The sequence below is a fragment of the Quercus suber genome, unplaced genomic scaffold (assembly GCF_002906115.3).
Source record: "Quercus suber isolate HL8 unplaced genomic scaffold, Cork oak 2.0 scaffold_23, whole genome shotgun sequence".
NCBI classification, from domain to species: Eukaryota; Viridiplantae; Streptophyta; class Magnoliopsida; order Fagales; family Fagaceae; genus Quercus; species Quercus suber.
Window position 1 is genome coordinate 63755 of NW_027069488.1, and position 15867 is coordinate 79621.

At 37.0% G+C, this 15867-nt stretch overlaps 1 protein-coding gene across 2 annotated transcripts; it reads right to left on the reverse strand.

Annotated features, from left to right (window-relative positions):
* Window positions 1–365: 365 nt before the first annotated feature.
* LOC112003113 (DIS3-like exonuclease 2) lies at window positions 366–6857 on the reverse strand. 2 transcript variants are annotated; one of them, XM_065765099.1, is made up of 6 exons: window positions 6370–6857; window positions 6205–6258; window positions 6029–6097; window positions 3490–5718; window positions 1568–1639; window positions 366–1428 (listed from the first exon to the last, which is right to left on the reverse strand). In XM_065765099.1, exons 1-6 carry the CDS (start codon window positions 6727–6729, stop codon window positions 1015–1017), a joined length of 3198 nt encoding a protein of 1065 aa, XP_065621171.1. In that variant the 5' UTR covers window positions 6730–6857; the 3' UTR covers window positions 366–1014. The 2 variants fall into 2 exon arrangements, with proteins under 2 accessions (XP_065621171.1, XP_065621176.1); XM_065765104.1 differs by lacking the exons at window positions 6205–6258; window positions 6370–6857 and having other exon boundaries at window positions 5976–6088.
* Between the last annotated feature and the right edge of the window lie 9010 nt (window positions 6858–15867).

Below are 15867 nucleotides of genomic sequence, written 5' to 3' on the forward strand. Positions count from 1 at the left end.
TAAAGATTTTGACAATATTTGCCCATTTTAAAGATTTTGGAAATAATTTTGCATGTCCCAAGGTATATTGGTAATTTTGAAAGTACAAGATTATTTGCGTCATTTTAGGTATTTAAAAGTATTTTGATAATTTTAGAGGTCAAAAGAATATTTTAAGTAGTTTTAGAAGTATTTGGGTCATATTGAATTAAATTGGTAGATTACTACTTATTGAGTTTGGTTAATAATTGATAATTAATTTATATATAAATAAGTCATAAATAAATAAATAAGTAATTACACACTCAACCCATTTATGATCTAACTTGCCCATTTGCCATCCCTACTATTTCAGAGAAACTGTTAAATTAATACCCAACAAAATATATCCGGTAATAAGAGATATATGTGCTGCTGCACGCTTGAGCTGAAATACAAGCCAAGCAGCGCTTCAAAAGAGGATTACAGTTCCAGTTCAAGTTTTCACCTAGGGAAAGAAGACAACACATTATTCTAACTGGGAGCTACTGCCAGTCGCCCAGTTTTAACAGTTCAAAATACAATAAAGGCAATAACATACCAAATTGAAGTTACTAGATCTGACCACCCAAAATCAAAAAATATATTGGGCTGCAGTCAGAAGGGGAAAAATACAGCATGAATTTGGCTTCGAAGCTCAAATCCCAAGTTGAAGGTAGATTTTCAACAAGTAAAATATTGGATGGAACTGGCCTACAAAAACAAGGGCCTATTCCAGCAAGCTGCATCTGTTAAAAAAACAGAAAAACCACTTAAGTTAAAGCCACAACGAAAACCTCCACCATTATCTACAGCTACGCCACCATTTTAGCATCATAGATTCATAGAGCATCACCAGACTTAAACCACAAATTTTTCTCTCTTCTAAAACTCTTGTGAACTATACACTAATTCATATCTACGACAGAGCTTGCCCATTCCATACAAGGCTCTGTTATCTTCATCTCCACAAAGTCTCCTTCAGTTGCAGTAGTTTGACACTACCAAACACCCAAGTTACCTTAGATATGAGCTCAGGTAAAGCCTTGCCCCAATATCAAGGGGACCATCATCCCCACCTACTGCATGAAGTACTACAGGAATGGTTGAAAGGAGATGCACTGTGAGGGGGAAAACTCCAGGATCAACTTCAGTATTTGAAATGACAGATTTGCAAATGGGCTCTGAAGCCTGAGCAGCAACACCAGTATCACCTAACTGTTCACTAGAACTCCCTCCAAACACCCCCAGTTCAATTTTCACATCACATGGACTTACAACAAATGCAATGTCTTCAAGTGCCCTCCATTTACCAGGGCCACCTCTCCTAGAAGAGCGTTTGTTAACTAAACTAAGCACCAATGTGGAAGTAGTCTCGAGCCATTCTACAGTCAAGCCTTCTACTTCATCATAATATATCCGGCGCTCAATCTGATAAATTGACAGGATAAAAATTAAGGGCAGCATAGAGAAAAACAAATGGGGGAAAAAAAAGGGGGGGGGGGGGGAAAGAGAGAGAGAGAGAGAGAGGGTTTTTAATTAAGGAAGATAGAAGTCAGAAACAACTTACAGCTAGCTTTTGAATATAAATGGACATGAATCTTGGCCCAAGACCCAATACTCTAGCTTCTGAAAATAAAATCTGCAGTGGACAATAGATAGGCCAAACATGAAGCACAATCCAAACACTGAAACACTCAGGATGAACATAACAAAGAGAGCAATGCCTAAACAACCATAATAAAAACTCAAATTCAAAGTATTTGGCTCAATCAGACTGATAAAATTTTACTGGTTATTTTATACTAGGATGCATGGACGCGACCAAAATGTGTGTGTGTGTGTGTGTGTGTGTGAAACACTCAGGATGAACATAACAAAGAGAGCAATGCCTAAACAACCATAATAAAAACTCAAATTCAAAGTACTTGGCTCAATCAGACTGATAAAATTTTACTGGTTATTTTATACTAGGACGCATGAACGCGACCAAAATGGTTGTGTGTGTGTGTGTGTTTGTGTTTGTGACATGGCTGCTTACATGCCTGCCTGTGGAGTGTCCGACCAAAAAAATTATTTTTTTAATTGGGACATGGGCTCAACATGGTTGCAGCCCGCTCTCAACACAGCTGACAATTAAAAAAATAAATAACTAAAAAATCAATGATTTTCTTCCCCACCAGTCTACCATGATAACAATCATCGATCTGTAGAACAAAACTTTTCAAAACAAACTTCCGTCTCTTTCACACTCTCAAACAGCTCCTCAGTTCTCTCACACACTCTCTGTGTGTTGCGCTACCAGCCATCCTTGGCTTTCTCACTGCCAGATCATCCAAACAGCAGCATCGCACCTTGTTGGCCATCCTCAGTGTCAGATCGGTGACCCAAAAGGACCATTGCACCTCCATCAGATTTCTCAAAGTCGTTGCAGATCACTCCTCACCATCAACTTTACGTCTCTCTTGCAGTCTTCCCACCTGGCCCTGTTCTCTACTCTAATGTTTTTGACTTTTTTATTAAAAAAAAAAATTATTTTATTTTATTTTTGTTTTTGTTTCTAGAGAGTTCTATTCTCTTGTATCTATCAAGACAAGGGGTTTTAAATTGTAATTTCTTTTTTGGTTAAATACTTAAGATTGTTAGTTACCAATAAATTATAGTCTGGTTAAGTTTTTGGATTTTTTTCATTTTTTATTATTAATTTTTATAAAATATAAATCTTCTGTTAAAATTATTATTTATTAGTACATTATGGTCAATTTACTGTTAAAAATACAATATTTTATTGTCAAAAATTATCATTTAGTTGCATTTTTTATTTATGTTTGAAGTTGAATTATTTGTAGATAAAATTAATAAAAATGTGATTGTTACTAATAAATTATGCCCTAAAATACCTAAAAATAATTAATTAGTTACCATGTCCCTACAATGTCATGTCCTAGTTTTTTAAGAATTGCAGTGTTGCCTTGTCTTGTGTCATGTCAGTGTCTGTGCTTCTTAGATTTTACATTAAGCTTCTAATTAAGAATGCACACTTCAAGATTGGAACAGTAGTTACAGTACAATGCTTTGAATTATTAAACTATCAATTCTGATAGAAAACTACTCATGAAGAGAATGAGGGTGAACACATTTCACATAGTGAGGGTACTTGGTTGTAGCATTCCTGCCAAATAATAAGGATATATATATATATATACACACACACACACTGGAATTCAAGTTAAAGATAACAAAAATCATGATGCAAGTATATGATATGAAATATGTAATATACAGAGTATGGTGGCAGGAGGTATGACAAAAGCAGATATAGATAACAAATCCCAAAGTGAATGCAGCATTTAATGTAGGACAATGTAGCACCTTAGTGATGCACTAATATCTTTCCACAATCACAATCCACTAGTGGTAATAATTTGTTTTTAAAGGTTAATGAAAGAGGACTGCAAATTAAAATTGCGCTGTAGGAAGAATAAAAAATACCTCTTTTTTCTTTAGCAGGACCCACATGTAGAGCTTGTCACAGGCATCCTTCACATGCCTGCTAGCCTGCTTTCTTTCATTGCAATAAGCAGCGACATATGCAAGTGATTCAGAGGAGGGAACTCCATGCTTTACTGCTGCAGCTGACAGTGCTTTCTTACCTTCCAGGGATTCCGCAGCATCTCTATCAAAATGAATACAAGTGAAACATCTTCTTGCCACTTTCTCTCCCCTGCTAACTTTTGGCAAAGATCCTCGATACTTCAAGTACAACTCCTCAGCCTCTATGGCTGCAGCCAGTGTCCGGTGCACTATAATATCAGGATACCGACGCAGTGGTGAAGTAAAATGAGTGTAGTGAGGAACAGCCAGTGCATAATGACCCCAATCATTTTCAATGTCTTTCTGATCTCCACTACAAAAGTAAGTAGCCACTTGCATTGGTCTCGAAGCATATGAGATCAGAATGTCAAACAGCACAGTATCATCCTTGAGCTTTTCCCTGATTTGCTCCAGCGACTGATTAAACCGACCAGAAGAAGAAGTGTCCAATTCCAAACCATGTTTGCAACAAAATGCTTCAAACTCTCTGAGCTTCCGCATATTTGGTTCAGGATGCCTCCGCAGTAATGCACTATCAGGAAAAGCTCTAGATATGATTTCTGCAGCTGTCCTATTTGCCAAAAGCATAAACTCCTCAACCAAAAAGTTTGACTCCTTCTGTCCACAAAGCATGATATCATATGGAATACCATGATCATCAAATAGATAAACAACTTTGGAGCTCTCTAGACGTAAAGCCCCATCACTAAATCTCTTCTCCTTCAAAATTTTGGAGATGTCATGAAGGCTTTTAACAGATCTAACAACGTCAGGCCACTTGAAATGGCCATACAACTGGGGATTCCCATTTTCAGTGATATTAGAACTATCCACATTACTTATTTCATCAATAATGTCCTGAGCCTGTTTGTATGAAAGCTTGCAACAAGATTGTATCACAGAGCGGCCAATCCAATGGTCAACAACATCGCCAGCATAGTTGATGTCCACGAAAATAGAAAATGCAAGTCTATCTACTCCAGGGTTAAGAGAACACAGATTCTCTGAAAACATTGGGGGCAACATTGGTAATTTGTATTGTGACAGATAGACACTTGTTGATCGAACCTGTGCTTCTATGTCTATGGCAGTGTCAGGTAAAATAAAATATGACACATCCGCAATGTGGACTCCTACTCTGAAATTGCCATTGAACAATTTTTCAATAGAGAGAGCATCATCCAGTTCAATGGCAGTGGAAGGGTCAATAGTAAATATGCACAAATTTCGAAGATCTCTTCTACTTTGAACTTCCTCAGGTGGCACCTCCCAAGGAATATGTGGAACACTAGATAGTAATTCAGGAGAAAATTCAGATGAATGGATTGCATTTTCAAATAAAATTGCATTGATCTGTGCCTCTACTTCACTGCCCCGTCCAAAAATATGCAAGACATGGGCTAGCGGAACAGAACTTTCTTCATCCCATTCATCAATTCGTGCAGCTACCAGCTCCATTTCAACTGTTGAATCACCCTTCTCCAATCTTTTCTTGATGCAGTCTGGCAAGCCCTTCACGAAGACCATCATTTTGGGAAGTTTGGGGTCAGTTGGTGTCAGGTGGATGTACTCACTGTCAGACAATGTCAATGAACTTCTGTTCTTTGTCTCCTTTCTGCAGAATTCACGGTAAGATAACCAGTTCTTAACATTAAGATAGCCAACAATAGCATCTCGTCGAGGAGACCTCTCAATTATGGAAACAATTCTGCCAGTCGGGCGTTTTGAAGGGAATGTGCTAATCGAAGAACAAATCCTGCCCACTGCTTTTACAACTTCACTCTGCCCATTAAAAGAACCTACATGCAAAGAATCTGAAGCAGCAGGGTGAACAAGATTACAACTAGCAGGTCCACTCGGTTCTAAATGAACAGTTTCACCCACAAAAGTACCTTCCCCATAACAAGACCCCTTTTCAGGGTAGGGGCAACTTCTATAATGGGCACACTCGTAATCCACATCTACCTTACTTTTAGCTTTACAGTTATCACTAGCAATTTCACCATCTTCCAGGAGAATGTTACAATCTTCCACTGGTGCAGGATTGTTAGATATCCCAGTTGACCCTTTCATCCTGGTCCATAATGACGAAGGATCAACCTTGAGCACTACAATGTCTCCTTCCACCTGCATTATTATTTATTAAAAAACAAAAAGGGAAACCAGAGCAATTTTAAACCTCATCCCCTAGCAAAAATATTGGTATATAGAAGAATAAATCACACTGTTAACACTTAATGATGAATTATCTGAATCCTGACAGCAGATACATGCAATAAAGTTGCCTCGTAAAAAGGGCACACAAAGTCAATATATGCTTGTTTTCATTATAAAACAATGTACCATAACAGATATAAAGGCAGATCTAAGTTATCACCAATTACTTTTTTTCTTGAGGCAATCAAAGATATGCAAAATAAACCAAATCCAAACGTACAGCTCTATTTTGGGCAGCAATTCCACTAATGAGAACATCGGTTGGTACCCCATCAATTTTGCAATAAGCCTACCAGCAAAAGAACAAGGTATTTGCATTATTTACTAAGGAATTTATAAATGAGGAGCATAGAGAAACATCAAAATTGTAATTTATATTTAAAAAATGTAACAAACCTCAAGTCTATTGTGGGCATTGACACGAAACAAAACTTTAAAAGCATCACCTTTCTGAAACATAAGACAAAGATAACAAATGAGTCAACAATTTTCCATTCTCAAGAAACACAACCGCAAATGTTCCAACAGATATTACACATCAAGACCCATTTTCAAACTGACCTTTAACGCCTCATTGACAGCCTCCATGGACCAGTGTGGATCAAAATATTTTTTTTGAGAACCCTCAATATGAGGGGAAGGAAACATATAGTTGTTTTTAGATGTCCCAGGTGATCCTCTGTAAAAAACTGGTTCAGGACAAGATTGTGACATGACTCTGTGACCAAAATCAGATACATGCTGATTTGGTATATTTTGCTCCTCCGTGGGGTTCACTTGTTCACAGATACGCATTGTTGGCATAGAAGAGAAACCAACGTCTGATGCTCGGGTTAATTCATGCTCAACTGGAGGACACAAGTCCAATGCGTGCTCATTTGGAGGACGCATGTCCCATCCATGATCCATTGGAGGACGCATGTCCAATACATGCTGCTTTGTTGAAGAACTACTCAGAGATGCAGTTACATGATTACATGTTCTACCATCTCCCAAACACTCTGGTGCTTCCCCATGTAGTCCATTTACTGAATAAGAAAAAAGATGGGTAAAAAAAAAAAAAAGTCAGTGTTGAAAATTTGATATTGTGTACTTAGCCTCACATAGGGAACAAAGCCAAAACCCCAAACAGCCACAGCCATCATTCAGATGAAATGAAAAAGAGGAAGGGAGGGGGGGGGGCGGGGGGGACTCGGAGATTTTGAGCCTCAGCTAAGGTTGTATGTCTTAGGCTGACAACAATTTGACAAACAGACATGAACAAGTTTAAAGCTTATAAACATCAAAAAAAAAAAAAAAAAAAAAAAGAACACAACCAGAGACATCGAACCCACATCCACCAAACCCACCATCGGCGCACAAACCCACATCCACCAAACCCACCACCGGCGCACAAATCCACATCCACCAAATTAAACACCGGCGCACAAACCCACACCCACCACCGGCGAGACGGCGATGAGACGGCGTGGGCGTGGGCGCGGGCCGAGGCCACGGAAAGCCCGATGAAGATGAAGATGGCGACGAGGCAGATGAGAAAGGATATGACGAGAATCAGAAGTTTGACGAGTTTGAAGGTAATGACGTTGGTCTGTTTGCTAATGGTGAGTATGATGAAGATGACAAGGAGGCTGATGCTGTTTGGGAAGCGATTGATAAGCGAATGGATTTGCGGCAGAAGGATAGGAGAGAGGCTAGGTTGAAGCAGGAAATCGAGAAGTACCGTGCGTCGAATCCAAAAATTACAGAGCAATTTGCCGATTTGAAGAGGAAATTGTATAGCAAACTCCGAAATCTAAAATTTGGAGAGAGAGAGCGAGAGTGAGAGAGAGAGAGATTGGTTTCAGAATGACCGAGAGAGAGAGAGAACTGAGAGGGGGAGAGAGAAAAAAGAATTAAATATGCAAACAGTGAAATGGCATGGCTGTCCGTACGCTCTCATATTTGAGAGCGTACTGTAGCATGTTTTATATTTTTGCAATATTTAGCACACCTCATGAGAAGTTGTTTTTGTGTTTGGTGTGCTAAATGTGCCAAATATTTAGCATTTGGCACATTTAGCACACCTGATGGTAATGCTCTAAGGATGTAAGTTAATTCTTTCTATGCCTATTTCTAGAAGTTGGTTTCCTTCAAACTCATGCAACGCCTCTGCTATATGAGAGTGTATGAAGTTGGCCAATTTTTTTTTTCCTCTCCTTTACATATTTTTGTGATTTTGGTAGTGAATTCATTTGACATGATGAATTATAAACAATTTATTTATTATTACATATTATAGATAAATCTACAACTGCTCTCCAATTTGTAGATGCAATCTGCACAGAATCCTACTGTTATGGCTTTGTATTATCATGAACCTTGTCTGATTAGTATATTACCCTATCTCTTCTTTTTCTTTCCCCACCCCACCACCCCACCCCCCCCGGGGCGGAAAAAAAGAAGAAAAAATATATATATATTGTCATAGTTTTCCAGCAATGAAAGGGGTAACCTGGATGAATTTAAGATTCACGCCAAAACATATCTCTTGCTATCTCACAACAAAACTATCTTAAAAGTTCATTTTCCCTTTTACTTTTGAAATGCTATGCCCACAATATTTTCATAACAAATCATAAGTGACAAGCTGTTATGAGTTGTTATTGATGGGTAAAAAAGTAATTTAAGTGATAGGTTAAATTTGAATCAATAACAATTTACTACTTATGATTTGTTGTGGACATAGCACTTCACTTTTTGATTTTTTTTTTTTTAAAAATGTGTTCTCTTGGGATTTTACTACAAGCAGGAAGGTCAGGATTTTGCTACGAAGGTAAGAAGAAAAAGAGCAAGGGGGGAAAATGCACTTCTGGCCCTATTTGAATGTCCCATGATATATATATATATATATTTTTTTTTTTTAAAATTTTTTTTTTCTGTTGATGTCCCATGAAATTTAGTTGGTTTGATCTGTTTTGTATATAATATGAGAAGAATTCATAATTATAAACACGATGGTTCAGGACTGGCATCCATCGTCTTATATTATAAAAGAAGGGAAAACCAAGGACAGGGCATTTTATGAATTCTTTTAATTTGACGCTATCTCATTATTTATAGTGTCTCCAATTTTTTTGGGATGATCAAACATAAGTTGATGAAATAGTACCTTAGGGAAAATTTTTTTACAAATGCATCAATATAAATTTTCATACCCTTGATAATTTTTCTCCTTTCTTTTTCCCATTTTTTTTTTCTTTGGTGTCTGGTTATGCATAAGAAATTTACGAAGTTATGCTGGACTTGTTAAAAATTTCTCCAAGAACTTGTTTGATTTGTTCCCTAGGGACTGGGAGCATCCAACAAATTGAAGCGAGGAACTGACTCAGCTTTTAAGGTTGTGTGGGACTGGGAAAAAGAGAGCGTGACATCGGAAGCCTGGGAAGATATGGAAAGATGGTCCATCAAGGTTCAGGCCATTGATCACATAAAACTTCAGAAAAACATTCTGGTTGTAGTGACAAAAATGGATTTTTACTAATAAATAGTAAGGATTTTCTTTTAATTTTTATGGTGCCTCTTAGAGCTTCATTAAACTAAACTCAATAACTTGGATGTCTTCTCCTGCATTATTGCTAATTCTGCATGTCCTCTTTCACCATTTTATTAGGCACCAAACATTATAATAATTGTTTGTGCGTGAATGTGTCTATTAAGTGTTGTGATAACCATTCTCAAAAAAAGGTGTTGTGATAACGCTGCTATCATGTGGTTACTGTCAAATCTGATCTTATTTGGATGGGTTTCTAGGCATTTCCAAAAGTTTCATGTTGATAATTACTGACATCCAAGCCTTATTCCAAGTATTTTTTAGTGGTGATTAAATTTTTTACTTAGTACAGTTGGTATATGATTGATGTAAAATCATATTCAATACCAATGATCATTTTTAAATATATGATAACAAATGTAACGATCCTAAAACCACAGCCCATGCTATTATATAAAATCACGGTTCATTGTATCTATGGTATTTTTATAGTATTCTGATGTTCCTCTTAAACTCAAGTTCTAAGCTTGATAAAAATTTGAGATTGGAGTAAAATTATGACCTCTGAAGAGGTCGATGGATGTGTATTTTGGTGTGTGTGTGTATAGTCATATAAAGCAAGAAAAAATTGGCCTTTGCCCTTTTTAAAAAAACAATCTAGCATTTTACCATCTTTCTCAAACTAATTAGGGAAATACCCTTCTTTTAAAAATCGATTTTCTCAAAATCGAGTTAAGCCCTATAGCGGCATTTTTAAGAAGCCTATAGTGACGTTTTAAGGATCTATAGTGGTGTTTTGTAAATTGATCTCCATGAAGTCGAGTTATAGGTAAAAAAAAGAAAAAAATTTGCATGTAACTCGACTTCATGGAGATTGAGTTATAAAACGCCACTATAGGTCCTTAAAATGTCACTATAGGATCCTTAAAAACGCTGCAATAGGGTTTCAGAATTTTTTTTTTAATAATTCGATTTTAAGAAAATCGAGTTTCAAAAGAGGAGCATCTCCCTAACTAATTTGGAAAAGAGGGCAAAATGCTGGATTTTTTTTTGAAAGGGGCATTTGCCCATTTTCTCCATATAAAGCATGTGAGGTAGTGAACTAAAAGGAGCGGAAGATTCTAATGATGAGTCTCTCGGCATTGTGCAAAACAAAGACCCAAGTCGTTCGTAACTTAAAATGGTGGTATGATCTATGAAGGAGGGGATGAGTGGATCTTGAAAAGTAATGCTACATGGTGGTGAAATCACTAATAGAGAAGGAATAAAACTATATGAGAGGATGTTCAGTATTAGGTAGTGTTGCGTAGCACTGAAATCACTAATAGGAAAGGGCAATGCTCAAGAGGACTTCAGAGTTGGATAAAGAAAATATGGTTTACTAATTATATACCTCAAGTTCTAAACCTCAAATCTAATATACTAGTACAGTGCAGTTGGTTAATTTCCGGCCAATTCTACTCTACTCTCACTCAATCCAAACTAGCCAGTCTTAGGATACCTTTTTTCTTCCATACGAAGAAAGTTTTGCATCTTAACTCTTAAGATCCTTTCATATAAAGCTAATTACTGTTTCACACTCCCAAATGTATAATATTTCACACAATATCCACACTTTTATATTAGGTGTCCATATTTTACATATATGATAGAAAGAGTGTTTACATTGTTGAATGTGAAACAATCAAACTCCTTCGTACAAATTTGTTGACAACTACCTCTCAAGTAAAGTTAATAAAGAATAAAACTTGATGGCTTGAAATTTAAATAATTGAAGCATAACAATGCCTAATTGTAGAGTATTTTATCATCTAATATATATATAAATGTACATTCTTCCAACATTGTTAATTATTCAAGTAGCAACAATTTTTAGAACGAATATAAGTTGAATAGACAAAGAGATGATAGCTGAAAGAGACAATTTCTTTATGTAATGTACACTAGATGAGATCCAACTAACCTACATTGGGCTACGCATGGTAGTATGGATGCATAGGGGCACTTTAAGTGAAAGAGCTTGTGAATTCAAAATTCTTTATGTATAAATAAATAAATAAAATTTGCTCTGGCACTAGGAAATATTGATTTATTGAGGAGGAATAATGGGTCTTTTTTGGAGAAATTCTTGGAGTCTTGCCCTAATTTTTTGCACACATGCTAAGAAAAATCCAACCTTCAACCTGTCAAAATTTGAAGGTCTGTTTCAACATATTTTATTTTATTTTTTATGATTTTTGGAAGCCGGAAAATAGGAAAAATCATAAAAAATTCAAAAATGCTTGGAACGCTGAACCACTTGCTGGAAACCTCCCCTAAAATCATGGAATGAATTTAGGGACACAAAAATGGAAAAAGGCACGAGCCAATTTTGCTAGAGTAAGGCATGATGTGAGACGATGTGGCATGGCGTGCACACGGGCATGCCCTTGGGATGCCCATTGCCTGCCTCCTTAGGGAAATAACCTCATTTTCGGGGGGAAAAAAAACCCCTAATTTTTAGGAAATCACTCTTAATATGTGGGCAGGCAGTAGTCAAGGCCAAGGCATCCTCCATGGGCAGGTAAGCAAGGCCAAGGCAGGCCCCCATAGGCATGCTGTCGAGGCCAAGGCATGCTCGTGTGCATGCTGCCAAGGCCAAGGCATGCAACAACCAAGGCCAAGGCATGCTTGTGTCCATGCTGCCAAGGCCAAGGCATGTTTGCGTTCATGCTGCCAAGGCCAAGGCATGCCCGCGTGCATGCTACCAAGGCCATGGTAGCCCCCATGGGCAAGCAGTTAAGGCCAAGGCACATAGCCAAGGCCATGGCATGCTTGCGTGGGCACATTGGCATGCAGTTAGGCGCCGGTAGCAAGGCCCCTGGAGGCACACAACCAAGGCCTTATTGGGGTTTATGCCCTAAAATTCAATTTATTGGTATGTCATAAATAATTAAAATTGTTTAATTATATGAGATTGTTTATAAATGAACTAATGTGACATTATCATAGTCCTTAAGATGCATTGTATATGATTTAGTCACAGAAGATATAAATCACAAGTTCCTTGTAAACTCAAAATATAATTCATAGTTAGTGATAAAATTGGGCGTTTCATCTGCGAAGACTATAACACATCAACTAAGATAGTTTGTCTTGATCATGGAAGTGGAGACTTCTAGTTGATGTATTGATGTGTCTTAAATGTTAAGACATATTGAACTGGATCACTGTGAGATTAATTATTCAATCAACAATTGTCACTTGAATAATTAATCTCACGACTTCTAATTTCACAGACTAACAATTCTAAAAGGATAGTGAACCCGATTATGAAATGCAGGCTACTTTGATATATCAGGGAGTGAGATCTGATATTCACAGACAAAACCTTAGTATGTTGGCTAACCACGCGTAGTGTTAGGGGAACACATATTCTCAAGATAAAATCCATAATCTCTTTTTATAGAGATACAAAATATCCCCTTGAGATTAGTTTAATGGGAACTAATTATTCTGGGAGCCCACTTTAGTAATGAGTTACTAAAGTTTATATTTATTGAAATCGGATTTCAATAAATATGAATAACTAAAAGATTAAACCGGGTACTCAAGGATAAAATAGTTGTTTACAAAGTGATAGTTCATTATGACTTTGTTCACTATGGATATTTTATGGAGGGTTTAAATGATATCATTAGAGTCTTGGGATATAATTTATTAATAAGGCCTAGAGTGCAATTATATTTATATAGTGGTATTAAATATAATTAATGGTAACTTTGGACTTGTCAAGAATTGACAGATAAGCCCAAGACCTATTGGAACTAGAGTCTTATTTGTTCCCTTTGATCCTATTTCAATTAGATAATCAGTTTTTATTTAATAAGAGTTATTAAATAAAGTAACTACCAAGGTAGTTAGAATGTACAAATGATGAAAATTGTTAGGACATATGTGTTTTACATGTTAGAAACATATGTCACTATTTTATATAATTGGCTAATCCTTTGATAAAATGCACTTTACTTGTAATTGGGTAGATCTAGGATATGTTTAATACTTCAAGAAATCTTGTTTCAAGTTCAAGTGTTAAAACCATGTAAGTCTGTCCAAGATTCAAGTGTGGAAAGTGCTATTCATTAAAGCTCGACAGCTAGTATCTATTGAGGCTTGAAAAGCTATTCCAGCCTATGGCTCGACAAAAGCTTGATAGATAGGGTATCTGTCGAGGTTTACGAAAAACAAAGTTTCAAATCTGTTTTGACTTTAATCTGTGATTGTATGTTTGGGCTTTCTTTTCTCACAACCCTAGACATAAAAAATAATTATTTTAAGGGCAGTCAAAGGTGACACAAGTTGCACAAGTATTGAGCAAAGTTTGTTCAAGAAAATTGTGACCGGAGACAGAATTTGTCCTAGTTCATCTTTCTTGTGAAGAAACTGTTGTGTTTGTACACCATAGGATTTTGTAGCCAAGTATCTTCTTGATTTTCATTGTTTGGATGAACTGAAGAACTTTGCAATCAAAGTCCTTCTCTAGTTGGTGATTGAAGTTGCGTACTGGGATCTGCACAATTAGTTAGTCACGTACTAGAAGCCGTGCATTACAAGGAGAGATTGTCACTACAGAATTAGTCCAATTGGGTATTGGGGTAAGGGTTCAACTGTAGGTTGGTATAAGGTACTGAGTTTCTTTTACTTGTAATCGTTTGTTGTGATAATAGTGGATTCTCGAGAGTGAGGACCTTAAAATCACCTGGTGGAGTTTTTGCTGTATAGGTTTTTCCCATTCGTAAATAAATCACGGTGTCAATTTATTTTCCACTGCATACTTAGTTTAATTAGTGATTTGTTTGTGCTACCACGTGTTTGCATGTTAATTTGATTAATTAATAAACTTGGCTAATTAATCAATTAATTCATCACAATGGGTCAATTTGTTTTTGGCCTATCAAGTGGTATTAGAGTAAGCACACTCTAATTAGGTTTTAATATTTGCTGTGTGATCCATTGACCCATATTTATCATGGACAGAGGACAGTTTCTTATTATACCTCATTTATTTGATGACACTAACTATGCATACTGGAAAGTACGGAAGAGAGGTTTTATGTAGTCTCTAGATGAAAAAGTGTGGCAAGCTATGGAGATAGGCTGGACCAGGCCGAAGGAAGCACCGGCCAATTTGCATGATGCTAAGATCAAGGTGGTAAACTTCAACAGCTGGGCATTGAATGCCTTATTTAGTGCGGTCACCAATGTGGAGTTCAAGAAGATATCCTCCACTGAAACTGCGAAGGAAGCATGGACCATTCTCCAAACAACCTATGAGGGAATAAAGGCTGTCAAGGACTCAAAGATTTAAAAGCTCACTACTAGCTTCGAAGAGATTAAGATGGAGGAGAATGAGTCATTCGATGAGTTCTATGCCAAGTTCAAGGACATAATGAACTCAACTTTTAATCTTAGAGAAACCATTCCTGAACCCAAGATTGTGAGAAAGGCACTTAAATCTCTACCTGAGAGATTTCATGCCAAGATCACAACGATCGAGGAATCAAAGGACATTGAAAAGATTCCTTTGATAGAGCTGGTTGGTAATCTACAAACCTATGAGTTAGGTTTAACAAGAATTGGTAAGTCGGGTAAGGGCAAGAGCATGGCATTGAAGGTCAAGAGCAGTGATACTGATGAGTCTTTAGACGATGAAGATTTCAAGATGAAGTTCTACATTATAAGGCAATTCAAGAAGTTCATGAAGAATGCAAATGGGAAGGGCTTCAACAAGGATTGTAGGTAATCCAATTCTTCTCAGTTCAAGAGCCAAGACAAAGGGAAGAAAGATGCTACGGATGGCGGTCAGTACACTGTTCCTTAAGGACCAAAGTGCTTTGGGTGTCAAGGCTTTGGTCACATGAAATAACAGTGCCCCCATATCTCAAGACCATTGGGAAGAGCAAGGCACTTGCTGCTACTTTGAGTGATACTGAGCTTGAGGAAGATTCTAATAATGAGGATGACGAAATCTTAAATGCCTTCACTACCACTATCAATCCTACTAAGGGGATTGTTGAAGATGTGGATGAAGAAGAGGAATTGGTGTAGTCCAAGTTTGAGAAGATGGATAAACAAGATGACATCCACAAATCCTATGCAAAGTTATACAAGGTCTCAGAAAAGCATGAGAAGATGTATAGGTTGGCCACCAAGAAGTTTAGTGATGTGGAGCTTGAGCGAGAGGAAATCTTTACAAAATTTGATCAAGCCAATCAAACTATTGGAGCACTAAGATTTGAGAACAATTTCTTGGCTGAGAAGACTAAGAAGCTTGAGGCAAAACTGTTCCAAGTCAGAGCTCAACTGGAAAGGACTTCAAGCGCTAAGCTCAATGAGATGCTTAGTCTTCAAAAACCTATTTTTGATCGAATCGGTTTAAGGTATGATTTCTCTTCTCTTAGTATTGCTTCTATTAGTGCTACTATTTTTGTTCCTCCTAGTAATAATGTTGAAATTGAAAACAATAATGTCAAAACTGATTTAGCTAG

Bases quoted from the DNA above. Each gene is read 5' to 3' on its own strand.
- LOC112003113 (XM_065765099.1), bottom strand. From the start codon at position 6,729: ATGCGTCCTCCAATGGATCATGGATGGGACATGCGTCCTCCAAATGAG. The intron at 6,098-6,204 runs GTTTGTTACATT...TTTTGCTGGTAG, and splicing joins ATGCCCACAATAGACTTGAG to GCTTATTGCAAAATTGATGG. The intron at 1,429-1,567 runs GTAAGTTGTTTC...TCAATTTATCAG, and splicing joins TTTATATTCAAAAGCTAGCT to ATTGAGCGCCGGATATATTA.